This window comes from Sylvia atricapilla, chromosome 3 (genome assembly GCF_009819655.1).
Source record: "Sylvia atricapilla isolate bSylAtr1 chromosome 3, bSylAtr1.pri, whole genome shotgun sequence".
NCBI classification, from domain to species: domain Eukaryota; kingdom Metazoa; phylum Chordata; class Aves; order Passeriformes; family Sylviidae; genus Sylvia; species Sylvia atricapilla.
Window position 1 is genome coordinate 1,045,459 of NC_089142.1, and position 23,839 is coordinate 1,069,297.

At 48.0% G+C, this 23,839-nt stretch overlaps 1 protein-coding gene across 1 annotated transcript; it reads left to right on the forward strand.

The window, feature by feature from the left end:
• Nucleotides 1-4,390: 4,390 nt before the first annotated feature.
• On the forward strand, nucleotides 4,391-20,271 carry LOC136358647 (interferon-induced very large GTPase 1-like). The gene is made up of 2 exons (XM_066314561.1): nucleotides 4,391-4,537; nucleotides 12,956-20,271. Exon 2 carries the CDS (start codon nucleotides 12,958-12,960, stop codon nucleotides 20,257-20,259), a length of 7,302 nt encoding a protein of 2,433 aa, XP_066170658.1. The 5' UTR covers nucleotides 4,391-4,537; nucleotides 12,956-12,957; the 3' UTR covers nucleotides 20,260-20,271.
• Nucleotides 20,272-23,839: the final 3,568 nt, after the last annotated feature.

The window sequence follows — 23,839 nt, forward strand, 5'->3', positions numbered from 1 at the left end:
TCCTACTGGACTCTGCCCATCCATCCCAATGTTCCAGGTCTCTCTGGAGAGCTCTCCTACCTTCCAACAGATCAACATAGTCCCCCACCTTAGTGCTGTCTGTAAATTTACTAATGAAAGATTCAAACCCCTCATCCATGTTGTTAAGATAGGGTTAATAATTTCTGTGACCACAAAGCTGGGAATAGAGCCTCAGCTTCACTGCAACCAGGATGTTGCTTCCATTGTTTCAACCAAATCAAGTATAACTTTGCCTGGGTAATCGGAGTGGGGGGAGAAGGAAAAGGTTGGGACGATTTGTACTTGGAAATAAAGTTATCCTTTTGCTAGGTCGGGTGAAACTCTACCTAATCATCATAAGATAGATGATATAATTGTAACAATTGTTGGTAGCTGAACATGATTATTATCTCAAACTAGAATTGTGAGAATCACAAGGGAAGATATTTACCAAAATTCATGCTTGGCTGTATACAATAGAACAATGTACGTTTAATGATTAACATAGAGTTGTGCAATGGAGGGGTATAATATTGGAGCCTTCTTGGACCCTCGTCGGAGTTGGATTTGGGTTTGTACTCCGGCTCCCAGAGCTCTCATCAATAAAGCACCCACGTAATCTCCCTGATTATGTGTTTCCTCGCTAACAATGTCATCAATAAAAATCTTAAACAAAACTGACCCCAGAACAGACCCCTGAGGAACAGCACTGGTGCCTGGCTTCCAGCTGCATGCAGCACCATTCACCATCACCCTCTGGGCCTGGCCATCCAGCCAGTTATTAACCCAGCACAGAGTGCTCCTGTCCAAGCCCTGGGCTGCCAGCTTATCCAAGAGTGTGCTGAGGGGGGACAGTGACAAAGTCCTTGCTGAAGTACAAATAGACAACATCCACAGCCTGTCCAGCATCCACCAGGCAGATCATCTGGTCATAAAAGGAGATCAGGTTGGTCAAAAACGACCTCCCCTCCTAAACCTGTGCCGGCTGGGTCTGATAACCTGGCTGATTTGTAAGTGCTGCATAATAGCTTTCAATATAAACTGCTCCATTACAAAATCCCTGACTGAAGTTACACAAAATTTTGTATCATTTCCAACATGAACACCCCACTCCTGGTGTTCATTTTACCCCCTTCACCCCAAAGCCAGGGCATTTCCCTCCTGCCCTGTGGCTTCGTGCTCCAGGGGGTCCCACTGCCTTGTGCCAGTGCTGAGGGAGAAAACCACCCCCCAGAACATCAGTGTTTCTTCTGTGCCAAAAGCAGAGGGAGATTTTGGGAGCAGCCTGGCCCCATGGCCTGGCACCCCAGATCCTGGCTGCTGGCACCATCTGTGCCCTCTCCCTGTGCTGGAAAATGTGATGGGAGCTGCAGGTGGCAACCCCTGAGCCAAGGGACTGGACCTTGTTGGTATTATGAATGGATACTCTGTGGGTTTGCCAGGATGGCTGTGGCTGCAGGAGCTGTGCTGGGGGTCCCTGCTTCCCATCTTCCATCTTTTGGCCTTGCTGCAGCCCAGGGAATCTCCCCAGCCTGCACGAGCTCAGGGCCTGAAGGCTTTGGAGGTTGTCTCTGGTGTCCCTGGGTTGTTCAGAGTACAGAGCTGATGTGATGGCACCAACAAACATTGTTCCCCATCCCTCCTCTCCTCAGGGCTGGGGGTGCTCACCTGGAGAAGAGAAGGCCCGAGGGAGAGCTGAGAGCCCCTTGCAGGGCCTAAAGGGGCTCCAGGAGAGCTGGAGAGGGAGTTGGGAAAAGGGCTGGAGGGTCAGGACCCAGGGAATGGCTTCCCAGTTCCAGAGGACAGGGATGGATGGGATATTGTGAATGAGTACCTCCGTGTAAGGGTGGACAGGCCTTGGCACAGGATGTCCAGTTCTGGGATTCCATGATCCAGGATTAGGGGAGCAGGATGGGTGGTTTCCAGCCAGGAGCCCCAGGCTCTGCCCAGCTCCTGCTGCCTTTCGTGGAAAAGTAGAATCATTAGGGTTGGAAAAGATTTCCAACATCCTCAAGTTCCCCTCTCACCAGAAACACTTCTTGTCACTTAGATTTGGAGCAGCGGTAGAAACGACACACAGACTTTTATCAACAGTTCTGATGGAGTAAAACTTCACTGGTCAGCAAACCAATAAATTACAATCATTGGACAGTTAGGAACAACACCCTTCAATCCTTTCTTGCAAGTAACCGACAGGGAGATAAACAACACCGGCAAGAATTGTTTTACTTTCTCCAAGCACTGTTTAAATTCCTCCTTCCAATTTCTCAGGCCACAATATCTCAGCCCAGTATGAGAAATCTGTGGGACTTAGTTTCACACAGACACTGTGCTGCTGCCTGATGTCTCACATTCAGCATCCACAATTTTTCACCCCAAGCCAGGCAGCAGCAGTTTCACATTGACACTGCTGCAGGAGAACATATGACTTACAGAAAGCAGTAGTTGCTCCTCCACTGCCTCCACAAAAGGGGAAACAGCTCCTTCCAAAAGAGCTGGGGCTGGGTGAGCTCGGCTGGATTTCTCCCATCCCAGGAGCTGGGGACACGGAGAGAGAAGGTAGGGCCCTGAGGATGAGCTGTGGGGCTGGGAGCAGGCTGGTGAAAGCCCACTGTGGTTCCAGGTGAGCTCAAAAGGGTCTCATTTTGTTGTTTATAGGGTTGGAAGAGAGAGGGGTTCAGTCATAACAATGTTTCATCCCGGCCAGAGTTTAGGACCAGCACTTTTTTCAAAGTGTGAGAACAGGGATGCTTTGCCATTCAGGCCAGAGGAATATTTCCCAAGGCTGGTCATAAGAAAAGCAGGAGCTTGTTAGCAGTTCCCGGGAGCAGACAGTGTTTCTGCTAAGGTCAGGAAGAGCTGAGCCCAGGTGCTGTTCTCAAGGCCAAGGCCCAACAAGCATTTTCTGAGATCCCACTGCAGCCTGGAAAGGAGGGAGGTGGGGGAATGCACCACCACAATCACCACAGTTTTATCACTGCTGAAGCAAACTTCTACATGATGTAACCATAAAGAAACTTACGGAAGTTGAATTGATGCATATCTATATCTAAATCTATATCTATATCTATATCTAAATATATCTACAGCAATGATGCTATGCTCCCCCTGGTCCTTTTCCTAAAGGAGCCCCAGCCCCAGGAAGGGCTGCGAACCTCACCTAAGAGCCTATACCTAAAGGTACCAGCACAGCAGTTCAAGGTCAAAAGTCTGTGCAAAGAGCTGACAGTTGGTTTTGAGTCAACTCAAGCGACTCCTGGTGAGGAAATTTGGCTCTCGTTCAAATATGCTGATTTCAAAAGCGTGGTTTCACTTTCACACTGTGCTACAGTAAAAAGCCTGATTTCCAGGAATTATCCCCTTGCCCCTGTTCATGGGGAAGCCGCACCCAGTAAAAAGCCAGGGCTACATAAATTGGGGCCGTGCCGTGCTTCTCCCGTCCCAGGAGCTGCGGGCACGGAGGGAGAAGGTAGGGCCCTGGGGATGAGCTGTGGGGCCGGGAGTAGCAGGCAGCGGGATCTTGTCGGTCTCCTGCCTCCTGTTGCCGGTGTTTGGCCAGGGCTGGGGAGACGGCGGGGCAGGAGCAGAGGGGTGTGAGGGCAGCGGGCGGGCGCTGTGTGCTCCTCCGTGGGCTGCAGGAAGCCGCCTTTGCTGGCAGCCGCTTTGGGGGAGCTCGGGGGAGCCGTGTGCGCTGCGGGGCTGAGCTGGGAGCGGGGCCGCGCTCAGAGGCAGGTTCTGCTGCCGGCCTTGCTGCTTCCCGCGTTTGCTTCCAAGGTGGAGCTCGATCCCGGGTTATGCCCTGAATGTGCTTAGTGCCCCTCTGCGGGCCGTGACACAGTCACATGGGGCTTTTTCCCTATTCCTGCAGCAATGGGAAGCCGTGGGGGGACTGCCAAGGGTGCCTGGGGGCAGGTTCAGGGTGTGTCTGGGCTGGAGTTAATGTTGTCCAGGGCAGCCTCTGGATCCTGAGTCTGAACAAGCGCTGGCAGTGTTCTATTGGAAGAGAATTGTGGAGGGGACAAGGCTGGCACAATTAGCTAAACCTCCAGCACTGACCCTGAGCCAGAAGTTCCCTTCCCAAGCAGTTGTCCCGCTCTGAGGCTCTGCTGCCCTAGGAGCAGCTGGACATGTGCCCAAAGAAAACAATTGGTGTCTGAAGTCCCTCCTGTGCTCTGCCAGCACACACAGCTTTCCTCTGCTGTGGAACTGCCCTTATCTCGAGCCAGTGGCTTTTCCTGCTTCTGCTTTCCTCAGTGGAGAAGAAGGGTTGGCCTCCAGTGCTCCCTGGAATGAATCCTCACTGCTCATGGGTTGCCTTCTGCTGACTGTCTGCTCTTCTCCTTTAGGATTTTTGGCCTTTCCTTCCTGGTGGTCTTCATCCTGACTTCTTCAGGTGGTTCCCGTCGTCTCCTCCAAATCCTGCTGTGTGTCCCAGGGCTGGCACTGCTGCTGTGGTGTGTCCCCTGAGCTGGGGCCCTCGGCTGCTGGTGTCTGCTGGGAAGCCAAGGCTGGGAGCAACGGGAGCATCTGCTGTGAGGTGGGTGAGGGGAATCAGAGCCCACAATCCTTTCACAGATTGCCCAAATTTGCAGAGATTCCCGAGGGAATAGCATTTTACTGGTGCAGAAGTCCTCAGATCTTTACCTGAGTCCAAATCCCTGAGATCAATACATGTGCTGGTAAGAATTTTGTGGCCTTGGTGGGATGGAAGCTGAATGCTCAGAAGGATTTTTTGCAAGGAGTAAATCTCTGCATTATGGAGGTCAGCTGAGACTGGGACAATTTTCAGGGTTCTGTGACAGTGTCAGAACACCCAAGGTTTTAAAGGCAGGTGACCAGTGAAAGCACTAGGTCTTTTAGGGTGAGAATAATGGAATGATGGCATGGCCTGAGTCGGAAGGGACAGGCCTGTGTCCTGGGAGAGGGTGGAAGAAAAGCTTCGCTGAAATCCAAAAAGCTCAGATTAACTGGCTGTCCTTGATAAACTCTATGGGTTAATGTGTTGTGAAAAGAAATTTAGGATGACGAGCAGGACTTTCCCTCTTGAGTCCATAGTGGCTGTGACCCCTGACTGCCTTGTCCTTCAGGGGCTTTTCAATAAAAAGTGACCAGCAGTGATGGATCAGTACTGGTTTAAAAGACAGGTGTCTGCCAAGGGAATCCCGTGGGGATCCAGCTGCAGAAGCTGCGAGGGCTGGGGATTGATCCTTTTATACAGTGTGAGAAACAAGGCTGATTCTTTAAAGAGAAGTTTATAATGGACAAAAGGGACAGTATCCAGCACTGTGGTGTGGCAAACTGCTAGAAAGCTCACAGTTAACTTTAACAACTCTTCCTGTATCCGTTCTGATTGCATTGGTCAAATGCATATTCATTAAGATTATATGTATTCAAGAATTCCTTTGCGTTTGTGTTTTCGGGGAATTCTTTATCTTAATTCAACCCTTGAACTCATCTTCTTACAGTACCTGCCACAACACAGATGTGATTTTGAGAGTCTTGTATTTTATTTCCACATGAGGCCCCCTGGTCTGTGGTTTGACAGCTACTGATAGCTGAATGGTCAGGGGTAGATTCCTTCTTGTACTTTTAGTGTTATCTGCCTAATTTTTTTTTATGTCATCTTACAGATGTTCTAGCCATTTTTTCAAGCACTTTGCATCAACATTAGCTATTTCACTATTGTCAGTTAGTTAGAGAAATAAAGGCATAAAGTTATTATTTCACAACTACAATGGAGAATTCAAACACCCTCCCTCCAGATTATTATAATTTAGAAAATTAAAGGGGCTCTCAGGCAAAGATATGGGGATAGGAATTACAGTTCTTTACTAGTATGTATAACATGGCAAACAAACAACCACAACAACTACAGCATTAACAACGAAACAGAACCAGGAACCTCAAGGGGCTTTGTGAAACAAAGGCCAGGGCAGTCTGATCTCAGTGCCCCTGCAGGACTCTGAGAGCTCCAAGCTGGAACGGTGGAATATTCCGGGCTGGTGGATGAGATCAGAAGCTGATCAGAACATCACCACATCAGAAGCTCCAGTGGTGTGTTGTAGTTTCAATTTTTTTTTTGGCCAATGTACCATTTATGTCATGATTTAGCATTTGCCAAATTTTGTTTATCAGTTGGGAGATAGGACTTTGGGAGAAAAAGGCAAAACAGGCACAACTTAAAAGTAAAAGCAGATAAATTTTAATAATATATACTAAAGAAAAAGAGAGGGAAAAAAAAAAAAAAGAGACATTCTGAGACATCTAAACACCTTCTCCCCACCCCCTCCAAACTGTTCCCTTTTCTACTCACTACAGAGAGAAAACTATGATTTTCAGTCAGTCACCGGCATCTAAACACGATCCTACATCACCTTGGGAGAAAAGCTTCTCTAGGGTTATGGAGAACAGGCCACAAGAAAAAGGTCTGGTGGCTTTTCACAGATCTGCAACAGCCTGGAATTTTTGCAGATTCTGTGCAGTCTCACCCATATAACAGTTTTCTACGCTGTTCATGGGCTTCTACATGTTTGGGGTATCATTTTAAGAATGCTTTTCTAGTACAAAACAGGGATTCTCTTCCCTCTCTAAATTCACTTCTATCTCCAAAGAAATAGAAACATCCTTATTATTTCCCAGGAGCCAGGGACATATTCTAATCAAAAGTCTTAATTAAAACCCATGTATATCAATACCCACAACCCTTTGGCTAGAACTTGCATACAAAAACAGTCTATTTCCCCATAATTCACATTTAGAGAAGTATGGTCAGAAAGGTTCACTTCCTCCATCCTATCTTCAAAATAGTCTTCCTCAGTTCTTTCACTGACTTTTTCTCAATGCTTTCTCTCCACATTTCAAATCTCTTTGTCTTCCATGGAGTAGGGAAAAGGGTTAAAGTCTTTGCCCAGAGTTTTTTTCCTCTCCAGCGGCTTCTCAGAACTTCAAGGCTACAGGTGATATGATGGTGGGGGGGAGGAAGAGGGAGAGAGAGAGAGAGTGCAGGCTCAGGAAATGCTGATGGACAAAACCTCCTCCACCCCTGGTCAGATCTAAAGCGACTCAAACCTGGATCAGCTCCCTGGGGCTCTGGAGAGAAGTTCTTAAAAGTCTCTCCTTCTTCAGACCAGCGGCTCTGGCAACCAAGGCCCAGAGCACGGTCACCGTGGTCCTGGCGCAGGGCCAGACTGCTGGTCTGTAGTCTTCCTCCACCTCCCATGCCTATGGGGTTGCAACCCATAGCAGGTGTATATGATCTTCTTGGTGGAAAGTACAGTGGCCAACCTGGTCTTGCCCTCTATTTCCTTGTCACTTCCTTTTTGCTAATTTCCAGGCCAATTGTCTTTGCCTTAATTTAGTTTCCTACTTATGTAGGAAACTAAGTTAACTGTAGTTTCCTACTGATCCTCAGGTTATTTCCCACTCAACAGGCACTAGTAATTCCCATCCACAGAGCAAAGTTGCTCTTTCAGCTGTTCTTAAATCTACTGGGATGGGGAATAGATTTGTCACTTGACACTTCATACAACGAGCGTGTCGATTTTGTGAACTACAATACCAATTCTTCCCACAATTTAAACGTTTCCATTTGACCCAGCTAGCACGTCCGGTACTGGGATGAATCAGGTATGGTACATGGTATGGCGCTGATGGAAGTTGTAATTCCTCCTCCTCTTTGTATTAGTCACAGGCTAAGGCCAGAATATGAGAACGCTCTGACCGAAACAGTCCTGATCCTCCTGTTTGGAGTGGAAGCATTCCTCCCCAAGGAGGGTATCAGAAGTGTCCTAGAACTTGTCCAGGTGGCACTTGAAACCACTGATATGAGCTTGGTCTTATTTCCCAATTAGGTGTGATTCTTTGTACATTTCTTGGATCATTTGGGTCCTCCCAGTTCATTACCACCCAGTCAGTTTGGTATCTCCTGGTTTAGGTGTTATTGACCACTCCTCAGGTTCTTCCACAGGTCCTTTGATCCTGCTGGCATGCATCCACCCTTGTTCCCTGGTCTGGATCACAGCCTCAGTTGTCAGTAGAACCTGAAAAGGACCTTCCCTTGTGGAGTTAAAGATATTTCCTTCCATGTTTTCACTAGTTCCCATTCCCCTGGATGGATATTATGGGTTTTAAAGTCTAAAGGTGTGGTTTTGAGGGATTATCCCTTTCAACGGCAAATTTTCAAGGGTTTTTGCAATTGTGATGACATATTTTTTAACACTTATTTCCCCTACTTCGGAGGTAGCTGTATCATGTTGGGTGGTCAAGAAGGGTAACCTGAATATCATCTCATAAGGTGACACTCCCAGGTCTGACCTGAGTTGTGTTCAGACCCTCATTAGAGCCAAAGGTAGACATTTTACCCACGACATTTGGGTTTCAGTTATTAATTTTGTTGAAGTTCTCTTTAAAGTCTGGTTCATTCTCTCTACCCAGCCTGAACTCTGTGGATGCCATGGGTATGTAATTCCCATTTCATTCCCAAGGCTTAAGTTGTGTGCTGCCAGACTTTGGATGTAAAATGTGTTTCTCTATCCATGTCTATCCTATTAACCATTCCATACCTGGGAATGATTTGTTCCAGAAGGGTTTTACATACCACATTGGCTGTGGCTCTGACAACGGGAGCAGTTTCCACCCAATGAGTTAGATGATCTGTTATCACTAATAAAAATTTCCACCTCTGTACTTGGGGAAATTCAGTAGCGTCCACTTGGACTTGAAAAGGTTGAAAAGCTAACTCATGTCCTCCTAATGTTGTTTTTCTCATTACCTTTTTATTTATCTTTTGGCAAAGTATACATCTTTCAGTTACTTGTTTTGCTAACCCCAAATTCCCAATACACACATAATTCCTTAGAAAGTGATCACACAAAGCTTGGGCACCCCAATGAGTTTTTTGATGCATGTCTTCTAATATTTTCCTTTTGAGTGGCTTATTAAGTAACTGCCTCCCATCAGGAAGTTTCTATTTCCCAGATTCATCTGGCTTTCTTCCAATCTTAATACCTTTTCTTCTGCTTCACTGGACTTTGGAGTATCCAATTCTTCCTCATTTGAGGTGAAAATTATTTGAGGTCAAACATAACTCTTTTGATCTCATTTTCTACTGCATCCTTAGCTTCTTGATCTGCCTAATTATTTCCTCTTATTTCTGAGGCCATTTCCCTTCTGGTGTCCTTTAATATGTACTACAGCTACCTCTTCAGGCAATTTTAATGCCTCTAAAACCTCTAGAATGAGACCCTCCTGTATCAATCCCTTTCCCTCTGAATTAAGTAATCCCCTTCCCAAATTTTTCCAGAGGTATGTGCTACCCCGAAAGCATACCTTGGATCGGTGTATATAGTTCCTTTTTTGTGTGCTAAGTATTCCAGTGCTCTTTTTAGAGCATACAATTCACAACTTTCAGCTGACCAGTTTGAAGGTAATTTTCCTTTTTCAATGGTTTGCATATCTTTCCCATCAACCAAAGCATACCCTGACATTGTTTTTCCTTGTAAACATCTGGAAGAACCATCCACATATATTGTTTCTCCTTCTGAGAGGGCTTACTCTGCAAGATCTTCCTGAACTTTAGTTTGGTATTTGAACGGTGGCACAGGCAGGGGTTGATAGGATTGTCAGAAAAAGTGGAGTGGAGGCAGGGGTCCACCCCGAAGCTGAGTTCTTCAAGAATGGAGGTGGTGTAGGTGGGGACTACTGCAGGAACCGCCAAAGGGACGGAGTCTTCTGGCAGAGACCAGACCAGGGCACAGACCATCTGCACATGGTCCTTGCCAGCCTGAGCAGTGGCACCCAGCATGGCCGGGGCCAGCACGGACAGAGCAGCCAGAGCGGGAGCGGCCGGGGCGGTCACGAGGGAAGGGGTTGGTGGTGGGATGGCTAAAACGGCCGTGGCTGGGGCAGGTGGGACCCTGGAGAGGTCAGCAGGGATTCCTTGGATTCCACGTCTGGTCCAGCTGGGACAGGCTGGACCCCCAGTGTGGCAGGATCTGGGACAGGTGGGAATTCTGGCTCTGGGGAAAGCAGTGCAGCTGTGAAGGGGTGGGGGAACAAGTGGGAATGGGGCAGGCAACATTTCTAAGGGGTCCCAACCCTTTTCTTTTTCTCTTCTTGCTCTGTCTCTGGGGTTTCTGATAGTTTAAAACTCTTATTACCATAGGTTCTGTGTCTCCTATCCAGCACGCAGCATATTCTTTTTCTTCCAGATCAAATGGTTCTTTTGAATTTACAAATATGTTTAAAGCCTGACAAATCCACACTTCAGAAGAGCTACATCTAGGCCAATAAATGTGGTCTGACAATTTTTCCTCTTTTGCCCATTCTGTCATACAATACCAAATCATTTTTACTTTGTCCTTTTTTCTTGCACAAGGATCAATATCTCAGTTAACAAACATAACTCCCAAAGGGCTATCTTAGGGTGTCTGTGCTGGCACTCTTTTACTCCCTTTTCCCCCTGAACCCAACTTAATGGTTTTCTGTCCCATTTCTCAGGATTTTATCTATTTGTTCTTGGCCTCTGTTTCCCACTTTCCCTATCAACCTGAACACCACCTTGCCACCCTCCCCAAGGCACAGAAGACTCTTTCTCTCAACAATACAGGACAATACACCTCCTTCCAGAAAATAAAGTTAGATTTTAAAACCAACAATCTATATCACATATACATTGATCCATTCCTGTTAGTGAGGAAAACGCATAATCACAGAATGATTATGAGGTGCTTTATTGAGAGCTCTGGGAGTTGGGGTACAGACCCAAATCTAAATCCGACGAGGATCCAAGAAGGCTTCGATATTATACCCCTCCGTTACAAAACTCTATGTTAAACATTACCCTCCGTTGTTCTATTGTATATACCCAAGCATGAGTTTTGGTAAATATTTTCCCTTGTGATTCTCATGATTCTAGTTTGAGATAATAATTACGTTCAGCTGCCAACAATCATTACAATCATATTTATCTTATGATGATTAGGTACAGTTTTCACCCAACCTAGTAAAGGATAGCTTTATTTCCAAGTACAAACCGTCCCAATCTTGTCTTTCTCCCCCCACCCCGATTACCCAGGGAAAGTTATACTTGATTTGGTTGGAACAATGGAAGCAACATCCCAGTTGCAGTGAAGCTGGGTCTCTATTCCCAGCTTTGTGGCAACAGAAATTATTAACCCTATCTTAACATTCCCACTCACTCAATTTTATTTCTTCACTATGTCTTTCTCACTCTCCCCCACTCACAACTGGACAAACAAAAAATGGTTTCTTTTTCTTTCAAGTTACTTGTTCATATTTACCCATGGCTATTATAAAATCTCAAATGTTGTTGGCCAATCCCAGCTGCTCTTGGATTATCACACTTTTAAGGCTCTAGTGTTTTTTACTCTTAACCAGGCAGCTTTTTCAGTGCAGGTGCTCTTGAGCTTTACACCTCCCGTTTTGTGTGGTTTTAATCCTCAACCTGGAAAAAGGTTAGCACCCCAGCCCTTTTAATCATGTTTCCCAGTGCGTTGTGCTAGAAAACCCTTGGCCCCATTCCTACAAAGGAGTCCAACCCCTCCCTGGGACCCTGTCCCAACCACCCCAGGGGGGTGTCTCTCACTCATTTTATCTTTTGCTTTGTTGCTTTACTGGCCGTTTTTCTTGGAAAGAACAGGAATGCAGCTTGGGAGACTTCCACACTAACTTTCCTGGTCTGGGGATACCCAGTCAGCCTCTCATCCACACATTCTTGCAAACTCCCCACACCGTATCTGCTCTCTCTCCAAAAAAATAATCACAATCCTTCTTTTCTTTTTCTGGGTCTTTGTGCACAAGATTTTTATGGAGCTAAAAACCATGGTTTCTTAGGAGGCTTTTTCTTCCTCTTTTTCGTTTTGGTTTGCTGTCTCCTTTCTTGCCCTCCAATTGTTTGACCTGGAAACTCCCCCTGACCCATGCCAGAAGGAGCAGAGCAAGGCTGCTGAACTTGGCGGGGTGTGCCCACCAACTCTGGGTCCACTGGGGTCTTGGAGGCGAGGTGTATATCCCAGAACGAGCCACCCAATTGTGAAAAACAAGGTTCAGTTTCTTTGGTAAAATCTATAAGTTTAATAATAAGACAATTAGGAGACAGAATAAAGCAAATAGTTAAATCAATAGACAATTATGGCTGGGTGTATTGGCATTCAGCCAAGAGCACACCCTACTAACAATGGCTCTTTCCTTAAAAGTAACAGCCTGTTGCGTATTCATAAATCCCCATGCATGATTCAAACACTGCACTTGAGTTTAGGTGTTCCTCTGCTTAGTTTCAACTTCCCCCCAACCATTTAATCTTTCATATCAATCTTCTTGTGGCTCCATCCAGTCTCACACTCCCTGATAACAGAAGCTCAATACATTCCTCCCCTGAAGCTCTGGTCACCACCATCTTAATCAGGATAAGATGATCCACGAATGTGGGGAATGTTTCTGATGATGTTTTCTATTCTCTGTGTTATATGACCAAAAGCAGTCTTTATTTTGATACCATGCTATAGCTTAAGAAATCTCTATATATTCCTTACACTACTATTTATAAGCTTCATTAGTAGAGGAAAAAAAAATAAACTATATTAATACAGCAAAGATTTCCAGCATTATACATATAGTATTAATTTTAGTAGTTGCAGAAAGTAAGTAATATAATATGTACTTATACACGTGTGTGTGTGTGTCTCTGTTCGTGTGTGTGTCTGTGTGTGTCTCTGTTCGTGTGATACACACTCAGCTTCAGGGTTGATCGTGAACAGGAAAGCAACAGGCACATCCAGTGTGCTGGGAAGGAGAGCCTGGCTCTTGTGCCATCCCAGGCTGGGCTCCAGCGGCCGGCTGGGAGCAATCCCCAGGGCTGCAGCTGCTGCAGAGCCTCTGCCAGGAGGCTGGGGCCTCTGCCAGCACCTTAGGGAAAGTCTCTTTTCTTCCTCCACAGACATGGCTTCACAGGAGGACACACAAGAGGAGAAGGAAAAGGCACAGCTCCTGGCAGAGGCATTTCAGGAGGAGGGATTGGATGCTGGATACTGGCTGCCCAAGCTGTCACAGATCCTGGGAATCAAGTGCAGAGAAGCCCTGCAACATCTGGAATATGAAGACTACCTCAGGTTGGAGTGTGTGGTACAGCACCCCTGGGAGAAGAAGGCACTCCAGAAGCTCCTGAAAATAACAGATGAGAAAATGACCATTAAAAACATGCAGAAGGAGCACTTGGAGAAGATGAAGCAAAGACAAGAAGTGGCCAAACAAGCCCTGAAGGATCTGACAGAAATGATCAACAGCCAAAGCCACAGCCAGGATGCAGTGAGGGAGAAAGCAGAGACTCTGTGGCAAGCCATGGAGATTCCCAAAGAGTTCTGGCCACCACCAAAGAAACCCTTGGCTGATATGCTGGAGAGCATCCAGAAGCAGCTGGAGCAGCAGGAGTTGTCAGCAGTCAGGAGGGAGAACATCCCTGACACGGAGGTGCTGAGGCGGGCGTCAGGGGGACTGGCCCTGCAGGGCATCTACAGAACCAGCAGACCTGAAGATGTGCTGGCAAAGCGAGAGCAGCTCCTCAAGGTTCCTGAGGGATTCCAGCTCACTGGTCCAGAGCAAGGATTGCTGCTTGAGAGGAAGGAGTTCTCGTCCTCTGCAGCAGAATCCACTTTCATCAAGTCCATGGAGCAGCTGGGGTTCAGCATGAGCGGTTCTGCCAAAGCTGACTTGTGGAAGGTCCTTCTGAGAGGAAGTGTAGATCACAGCAGCTCCTCACAGTCACAGGACACCAACCAGTCCCACTCTGAGCAGAGCTACTTTTGCAGCACCATGTACCAGTACATCCCTCTGGCCTCCTGCTACTTCCAAAGGCATCAGCTTCTCCTCTCGGATGCGGCTCTGCAGGAGCTGCAAGACATGGAGCAGCTCTTGAGCTTCACTCAGGAAGACAAGGCCCCCCTGCTGGATAGGTGTGAGAGGTTCTTCAGCAGGTTTGGGTCCCACGTAAACCAGGGTCCTCTCCACTTTGGGGGGATATTCTGGTGGAAGGCGTCAACTGAAGGATTCCGAACTGAGCAGAGGGAAGAGATGAAGCGACAAACGTGTGAAGCACTGAACAGCTTTGTCAGAGGCAGCTGGGGTGGCTTTCTAGCAAGTGCTGCAGGGGCCTCAGATGTTTCTAAACCCAGCTCAAAAGCTTCTGTCATGGGGAGAGCCGGAGACAGTTCCCATACAGCAATTCAGCTCTCCATGGTCAACACAGGGGGCCCCCCAGACGCAGCTTCTCTTCCTCAGTGGAAAACAGGGCTTGTGTCTAATAACACAACGTGGTGCGTTATCGACCGTGGCTTTGAGCTGATCCCAGTGTGGGAGATCATCCTGTGCAATCACAGCGAGGATTTTAATTCTGTGGGTCAGATGAGCAGAGCCCTCAAGGCTGCATACGAAGAGCTGACCAATCAGAGTGTTGGCAACAGTTTTGGAGAGGAGCTGGGCAGTGCAGTGCAAGAGGCCAGAGATTTCATGGAGACTGTGAAGGCCTGGGAGATGCCGGTGGATGAAAGAAAGCTGCTCATGCTGATAGAGCTAAAAGATGATCTGAATGCAAAAACCAGGAACCCCAGTGTGTGGATCAACGTGTGCCTGTCAGACAAAGCCCTGCAGGACTTTCTGGTGAGCACTGTGCGCAGCTGCCAGGAGTCACCTCCAGAAAACACCAGCTCTATCAAGGTGATGTTGAGAAGCCTCCTGGATCCTCATATCTACTCTGTCAAGGACTTCCCTGAGGCTTCCTTCATAATGCAATGGATCTTCCAGACTGAGCATGTGCTTCCCAGACCTCCCAAAGTCTCTGAGCTTGGAGAGCTCATCAAAACACTGCAGCAAATGAAGGAGCACATCCATGCTGTCACCTATGCACCAGGAAGCTCTGCTTCTGCCGTTCATGAAGCAAAGATAGAAGCCACCCAGAGCAGCAGCCTGGCCATTTATTCCTTACTCCAGTCTCTCCAGGAACGGGCCCAGAAGGACATGGAACTGTTGGTGCTCTTGATTGCCACCAGCACAGGGTACCAGGTGGAAAGCAGCACTTTCCAGCACCTCCTTGGACACCCAGAAATTCAGTACATGGCCAAGGAAATGGAAGCGGCACATGAGGAGTACGTGAACCTGAAGAAGCAAGATGCCGACCGAGCTGAGGCCTCCCTTTTGCTGACGGGTCTGACTGTGACACCTGAAAGTCAAGAGCTGTCCTTTGAGCAGAAGAGGGAGCGTTTAGTTTTCATGGAAGATCACATGAAAGGCTTGTGGTCTCCACAGATAAAAAATCTCCTTCAAAATCACACTGCAGATAGAAACTGGGAGAGACTGGAACGGGACTTGCATTCCTTGATCAGTGGGCGCTTGGATGAGAAATGGGATGCAGACAGGACGCAGATCATAGTCAGAGATCTGGAAGACACTTTCGCAACACCTGAGCCCCCCAGTCAGTCCCAATCAGTGCCAGATAGCAGTCAGTCCAAAGCAAATGAAGCCACTGCAAACCAGGAGTTCCTCCAGGTGCTCAAGCGCCTTGGACTGGAAAGTCACTATCCAAGAAAAATGGGGATGGGAGATTTCCACACCATCTGCAAGACATCACTGCAGGAGAGCCAGCCCAGCAAGGACACAGAACTGCCATGTTACTTCTTGCAAAATCTGTTGACCGTGGATTATCAGGTGAGGTACCTGACTTGCTGGGATGTGAACAAGACAAAACTTGCCCCGGTGCCACAAACTACAGAGCAAGAGGATGAGCCATCAGATTCGTTTGAAAATTTTCTTGATGATTTGAAGGGAGCAGCCCCTCAATGTGCAAGCAGGCACAGCCGTGTGCACCCCATGGACCTGCAGATGGCCATTTTCCATTGTGCTGATGACTTCCTGAGACAGACCCTTGCAACCAAGCTGGCCTTCTGCCAACTGGCGCTGCCTCTGCTGGTGCCCAACCCGTGCACTTCACACATCGAGTTCCCGCTCTATGCCCTCAGCCAAATTCAAAGGAGCTGGAAAGAGGCAGGGAAGTCAGGAAATCTTTCGGGAGCAAAGAGTTACAACAACAAACTCATCTTTCAGGCCCAGACACCCATCGTGTCCTTCATCCGCATTGGCAGCTCGGCCTCCTCTTCCAAGTCTCAGCTCCTGAACGCTCTGCTGAGCCGACGCAAACACGACACTTTCTTCCACCGCCACTGCAGGGGCAGCACCAGAGAGCGTTTGCTGATGGAAGGGGTGGTGGAGATCGCCTGGTACTGCCCCCGCGGGAGCCACGATGACACCTTTGAGTGCTGCGTGGCTTTCTGTAACCTGCATGGAGACGCCAGGGATCACGGAGCACAGCTGCAGTTCCTGCAGGAGATATCTGCTGTCAATGTGGCTCTTGTGTCTGATTTGGAGCACATGGACAATAGAGGGGAAAAGCTTCTGCAAGACCTGTGGAAGTCACAAAGGCCTTTGATTTGTCTTCTTGCAGAAAAAGAGAATGTTGCATCTGGCAAACCAAGTAACAAAATAAAAATAGGGATGAAGAACAGAAACGAAGCAGAATTGATGGACCAGCTGACCAACATTATCTGGGATCTTCTAGAAGGATCTAATCATTGTTTTAGCTTGGACACCTGCGTGGACAAAGCTCGCCAGCACGGATTCATAGTGGATGTAGATCAACCCTCGTGTGTGACAGCCAAAGCAAAGGCCAAGGAGCTGGTGGACCGTCTGAAGAAAGAGAAGCTGTCTGAGATCAAATCCCAGCTGCTGCCACTTCAAGGAAAACTGTGGTACCAGTGGTGCAAAAAGGACAAAGAACTCACTCGCTTGCAGGAGAAGGGAGACAAGAGCATTGAGCATCATCGCAGCCAAATTGAATATGACAAGAAATCAATAAGAAGGAAGCAACTTGATCAAGCTTTCCCTCTCAACCCATTGATGAAATCATTCCTTGTCTTTCTCCAGACCCAGCCAGCAGATACCAAGAAATACTTCCTTCAGTGGATGAAGGTCTTTATGGACGAGCTGTCCAGTGGTCGCCTTGAAGAACTGAGGAGTGACTATCACAAGTTATGGTCTGAAATCCGGACAGGAAAGAAAAGCCAGGAAAAAAACAATGTGAATGCTGAGTTGCTGAATGAGCTGGACTCCATCTCTGATGAACTCAATGATTCATCCATTGGCCTGGAGCACCTTCTGAGAGAGGTAGGACAGATCTATGAAGCTTTGGAACTAGTGAACCCTAGGAATGAGAGCTTTTTCAAACTGCCAGAAATTGCAGCAGAACTTATGGTTTCAGGGTATCCCGTGGAGCTGATGGATGGGGACGCTTCTTACCTGCCCTTGCGCTGGGTGGGAGCAATCTTTGACAGCTTAATTGAGAGGCTGGGGGACAAACGAGTGTTTGTGCTCTCGGTGCTGGGCATCCAGAGCACGGGCAAGTCCACCCTGCTGAATGCCATGTTTGGTCTGCAGTTCAACGTCAGCGCGGGGAGATGCACCCGCGGAGCCTTTATGCAGCTGATCCCAGTGGGCCAGGAGCTGCAGCAAGACCTGGGCTTTGACTTTGTGCTGGTGGTTGACACAGAGGGACTTCGTGCCATCGAGGTGGCCAATAAACAGTCCCTGAAGCATGACAACGAGCTGGCCACCTTTGTCATTGGTGTTGGCAACATGACTGTGATCAATGTCTTTGGAGAAAATCCATCAGAAATGCAAGATGTTCTCCAGATTGCTGTGCAGGCTTTCCTGAGGATGAAGAAAGTCAATCTTTCCCCAAGCTGCCTCTTTGTCCACCAAAACGTGGGAGAAGCAACTGCCAATGAGCAGAACATGGAAGGACGAAGGCGATTGCAGAAAAAGCTGGATGAAATGACTGTGGTAGCTGCTCAGCAGGAATTCTGTGATGTCTCCTCCTTCAGCGATGTCATTGGCTTTGATGTGAAGACCCACATTCACTACTTTGCTCACCTGTGGGAAGGAAACCCCCCAATGGCACCACCCAACCCCACCTACAGCCAGAATGTCCAGCAACTCAAGAGCAAAATCCTCCAGACTGCCCAGAAGCAGTCGCAGCACAGCATTTTGAGGCTCTCGAGCCTAAAAGATCGGATTGGTGACCTCTGGAATGCTTTGCTGAATGAAAACTTTGTTTTTAGCTTCAAGAATTCCCTGGAGATTGCTGCCTACAGGAAGCTGGAAAGTGCCTTTAGTCAGTGGACTTGGAAGCTGAGGAGTCACGTCTTAGATATCCAGATGAGACTGGACAACAAAATTCGGAATGGGGACTTGCAGAATGTCACCAGGAAACACCTTGAAGGGCAGATACAAAAGACAAGTGATGCCATTGAGAAAGAAATGGAAAAGTATTTCAGGGAAGATCAAGACTATGAGATATTGGTGCAGTGGAAATCAAGCACAGAGCTGAAGCTGAAAGAGCTGAAAGAGACTCTTCTTCATGAAATGAAAAAGAAATGTGAGAAACTTATTGAGCTACAGAAGGAGCAGAGGAAACTGGATGCCAGGAAGTTGCAATATGAAGATGAGCTCCTGAGAAGGAGTAGGGAGCTGGCTGTGAGTTTGAAAGGGAAGAGTCTCAGTGAGAGCGAACTGAGAGACAACTTTACTGTTGTCTGGAACAAGTGGATTGCTGAAGTCTCCCGTGGTACTCCAGAATATCCTCAGGAACATGTGGATATTGATGCGGAAATTGAAGATGTCCTTCTAGAGCACTTTAAGGAGCCAGGTTTCCATGAACGGATCAGGTCATATCCCAAAGGCAGACCATTTTATTTCGACTTAGAGAAGCATGCAATGAAAAAGAAGCACTTTGGTGTCATCCCCAAGAAGATTTGCGATGCTGATGTGATCAGCTTGCAGCACATCACAGAAAAGATCATAACGAGTGTGAAGACAAATATTGATAAGAAAGAACGGGAGAAACGTGATTATAGTCAAAATTTTATCCATGAAATATTCAATGAAGTACAGGAAGGTGTGAAATCTGTCCCTTGTGATGCAAAATGTACTTTTAATAAAGAATACAACATAGATTTGACTCTGTATCTGTGCAAAATGGCAGCACAGAGGTTTAAAGCCATGCACAAAGCATTTCTAAAGGCAAATGACCCAGTCGTGTACCTGAACAGCAAGAGAGATGATTTCTTCAAATGTTTCCAGATTTCCTGCCAAGGAGCAACTTCCATCACAACTTTTGCTGTTTTCCTTTGTGACAAGATTGAACCAGCTCTTCGCCAGGCAGTCTATGAGAGGACGGCTAAAGACATTGCTGAGGACATGCAGGGCAGATTCCCAGATTTCAGGGGCAGCAGAGCCAATCTGGAAGTTTGCATCCTGAGATACCTGGCAGAACAAGAAAATTTTGAGTATTTCAAGCAGTACCTTAAGTTTCCCAAAGAGTTTTTTCAGTGGTACATTGAGACACGAGTGAAGAGTCATTGTTTAGATGGGAACAGAAGGCTGGAGAAGTTTTTGGGTTCCTCTCTTAGTCTTCTCTATGGAAACATCCTGTCAGCTGTTTCTTTATCAACCCAAATTGTCAAAGACAGAAAAGACAGAGAAGGCAAAGTCTCTCTTTGGTTGGATGAATTTTGCAGGCAGCTGACAGAGGTGATCAGCTTGCCCAGAAGTGACCTGAAGGGCATCGAGCACCAGGAGGTCACAGACATTGAGTTCCTGAGCAGTGCCATGGCAGAAGCTGTAGATGACCTCAGGGACAGGCTCCAGAAAGAATTTGCTGGTGCTGACATGAGCTCATTTTCAACACAGCCTCACACCATCCTGGCAGAGCAGTTCGTGGGCTGCTGGGAACAGTGTCCCTTTTGTGGGGCTGTCTGCACAAACACCATGCAGGGGCATGATGGAGACCATCAGCTCATCTTCCATCGCCTACGAGCTTTTGTGGGAGCCAAGTGGAATGAGACGGACCACCTGGTCATTGATATTTGTTCCAGCCTTGTTGCAAGTGACGGCTTATTCAAAGTTGGTGACAGTGAATTGATCCCGTACAAGACATACCGTCATGCTGGACCTCCTTTTTCCACTTGGAACATTCTTCCTGATTCATCCATGCAGGTGTACTGGAAATGGTTTGTTTCTCATTTCAGGACACAGCTGGAAGCTTTGTACAATGGGAAATTTCAGGACAAAGGAGAAATTCCTGAGGCGTGGCAGAGAATCACCAAGCAGGAAGTACTGTCCGAGCTGGACAGGCGTTAGGCCACATCCATGGGAAGGAAGAACCACAAGAGCTGTGCAGTTTAGGAGAATTTTGTCCCAGGCTCTCCACAAAATGCAGTTCTAAAGATGACACTCTCAAGCCCAATGAAGACAATTGTGTTGCGGAGAGCGAGGACATGATTAACTGGGAGATGAGCAATTCCAGACTGGGCCCTTTGGCCTGCAGGGTCTGTGGGCCTCTGTGGCCTGCGGGGTCTGCAGGCCTCTAGGTATGGCACATTAAAAATTTACTCGGAATTCACTTAAGGTGTTCCAGAGAATAGTGGGTTTCTAAATGTATTATTGTAGCACTGACAATTTAGCCACCCAAAGACTAAGATAAATAAGGCTTACTTGCATTCTTTGTATGCCCTGTCACTGTAAACTGTACTCTGATTCTATATAACTCGCTCTCCGGAAACAATAAATTGGAGAACGACATGGTAGCCACACTGGTTGAGATGTTTTGTTTGCTCTGTCCAGTCTCCCATTAATTAGGGTCCCTTGCAACAAAATTGTATCCAATTATTGCCAAATTTGGTGAAATAAGCTTATTACGGCAGCCATCGCTCAGCGACCTCCTCACTTCATGACACAGCCAGAATTCTCTTGCCTTCTTGCCATTCCCCTCTGCTTTGTCCTGGAGCCAAACCAAACCCCCTCCTTGGGGTGATCGGCCTCGTGGCCAAGCCTGAGCCCAAGGGCCAGGGCCAGGGCCAAGGCAGCACTCCAAGCACCCCTTGGGTCAGCTGCTGTGGGACAAGAAGGGACAGTGCTCCAAAGGCAGTTTTCCTGCAGCAAGGAGGTGTCCTGCCTGGAGAAAGGGCTGCGGAACCTGAGGCCAGCTCCATGCTGGCTGCAAGCTGGGCTGCTTGGCTTTTGGGCACCATCCTTCCTTCTCTCCCTGACTGCAGCCTCCTGGATCAGCTGAGGCCGTTCTCCCAGCAGGAGCTGTTGTGCCCCTGGGCTCAGGAAAGCAGTGACAGGACTGCCCTGGGGCTCAGGCAGTGCTTTCACTCCCTGTCTGGGAGGTGCTGTGTCTGTGTCCAGGGCAGCCACTCCTGCTCAGGTGCCTGGGGCTGCTGCCCTTCCCTCCAGCCCTCAGCCCTGTCAGGAGCTGGGGGTGACCTGAGCTCTGTGTGCTGCAGACAGGCAGGGGACAGGGGGATGGCACATTGTGAATTACTACGGCCTGAACAACAGGCCGTGCCGGAGGCCTGAACATTAGGTAGATGAACTTTTCAAATAAATGTTATATGTACCTACTTATTAGGGAAATATTATTAGCCATATTATAAATGTGTCTGCTTATTAACAAAGCATCATATGATCTATGAATGTGCGCCTTAGTGAAACACGTATGTTCCTCTCCATATTTAGAAATCAGATAAGACCATGAAATTCAATGTCTGGCCTTGTTTGGGTGTGTAGGATCAAAAATCAACTCCCTTGGTCCCCCTTGAGCCCTGGCCAGGCTTTGGGAGGAACCCAAGAGGAGAATGAAAACAGATATTCCAGCACTAGAAGTGATGTCACCGTGTTTATTGAACAATATAAGAACAGGACGCTCTCATCATGAAGGCAGAAGTCACGTTGCCTGCAGGTGGACACAGTTACTGTAATTCCCAGTTCCTGAGAGGGGCTCTCCAGTCCTTCACTGTGCCAGGGGCTCCACAGCTGATCTGGAGGATGCTCAAGTCTTGGGGTAACTGGTGACGTATCTTTCCTAATCACTGTCTGCAATCTTTGTAGTAATGATTATGTGCATTGCTGAGCTCATCCTTTTGTGATTCTTGCCAGTTTGGCACTATAGTAAATGACACCTATTCCTTAAGCTGATGCCTGTTTCTTTTGTGCTGACCCTGCTGAGTGGCAAAACACTGGGCAAGGGTCTGGGAGATGGGCTGTGGCAGCAGAGGCTCTGCTCCATTCAGGGTCTCTGCTCCAGGAGGGGCTTCACTGTCTGCAGGGACAGCAGAGAGGGCAGGGAGCCCCAAACCACAACATCCAGGGAAACCAATGTCAGTGGCAGGTGCTGAGGGAGGCAGCACTGGGAACCAAGGCTGGCCTCTCACACACACAGAGGGCTGAGAAGGTTGATCCCAGCCAGGTTCTGTGCTCTGGAGCTGCTCAGCTGGGGACCTGTGGGACAAATGGGAATGGGCCCAAACTGTGCCCAGCCCAGCCCTGGCCAAGCAGAGCCAGAGGCAGTGACAGGAGCCAGAGCTGGGCCGTGTGAGCTTGTGCTGCAAGGGCTGAGTGCCAGGGACTGGGGACAGCTGGGCTGGGAAGGATTTGGGCTGGCTCCTGGAGCCACACTGGGAGTGGAGGTGCCCCTGGCCCTGGTGTCAGCTGTTGGGCTCAGTGGGCTCACTGTTCTGCTACTAGAGTGGAGGGGTCCCAGTTATGTGTTTTAGTTTATCAGTGAATTTTTTCCTGTTATCATCAAAAGATTGTGGGGGAGGAAAGGGGAATAATGGCTAGCCAGAGATTAAGCCACACAAAGGAGTAGCTCATAGCCCTCACTTAGTGTGGGTAATTTGAGATAATTAGGGATAGGTGATCGGAAGATGTCACGATTGTAGGGGCAGGCAGAACCCCCTTTCCTCCTCAGCTAAGGTCACTTGACCCCTAATTAGCCAAAAACACCTAGTTTATAACGTAAGCAGAAGGAAATGATGCAATTAACACAAGTTTTATAGTCCCAGGTAATGCACTAATAAACGCCATTTGCTGTCCACCACACTGGTGTCTGTGAGCTGATGGCCTGAGCGGTCTGGGGTTGGCCGCCGTGCTGTTCCTGAACCAGGTCGCCACGCCTTGGAGGAGCCAACAAGTGGTGCCGAAACCCGGGAACATCATCCTGGAAACGGGAGTCACCTGGATGGGTGAACAGCGGCCGAGGAGCTGGACCAGCTCTGTGAGGGGGACGCCCCTGGAGCAGCGAGGAGGATGGAAGCTCTCGCGAAGATCATATCTCAGATTCATAAGCAATGGGGAATTGAGGGCAAACTAAAAGATTTTACTCTCACTATTGCGAGGTTGATGCAAATTGGGGTAATTGATTGTCTGGTGGAGATACTCCACCCAGAAATATGGGATAAATGTACTAATGCTCTGGCCGAGGAAACAATGTCCTCAGGCTTGGGAAAGCATCTTAAGGCATGGGGAAAAGCCTCTATGCAAAAGGCTCTGCAAGAGCAAGAGACCTGGAAAGCTGCACGGAACTGTCTGATGGTCACACCACAGCTGGGGCTTGGGGCAGCCACGCAGACCACAGATGAATGTGATTTTATTGAGTGTGAAAACTTGCAGGGGCAAAAGCTCCTTTTACAGCCTCAGAGCTCGGATCAAACTACAGAGGGAAAGGAGCAGGCACAAGTATGTTGGGAAGAGTTAGCGGAAGAGGCCAGGAGCACCGCTCTTAAGTCAGGGTCCGAGGGGGCCTGGGAGAGACCCCTACCCTATGCACCGCAAAATGGTATTGAACTACAGAGGGATGAGAAGGGCGCAGCCGTGGCTAGAGGGAACAAAGAAGGTCTGTTAGATAATGTGGACACTTGTAAGCAGAATATATATA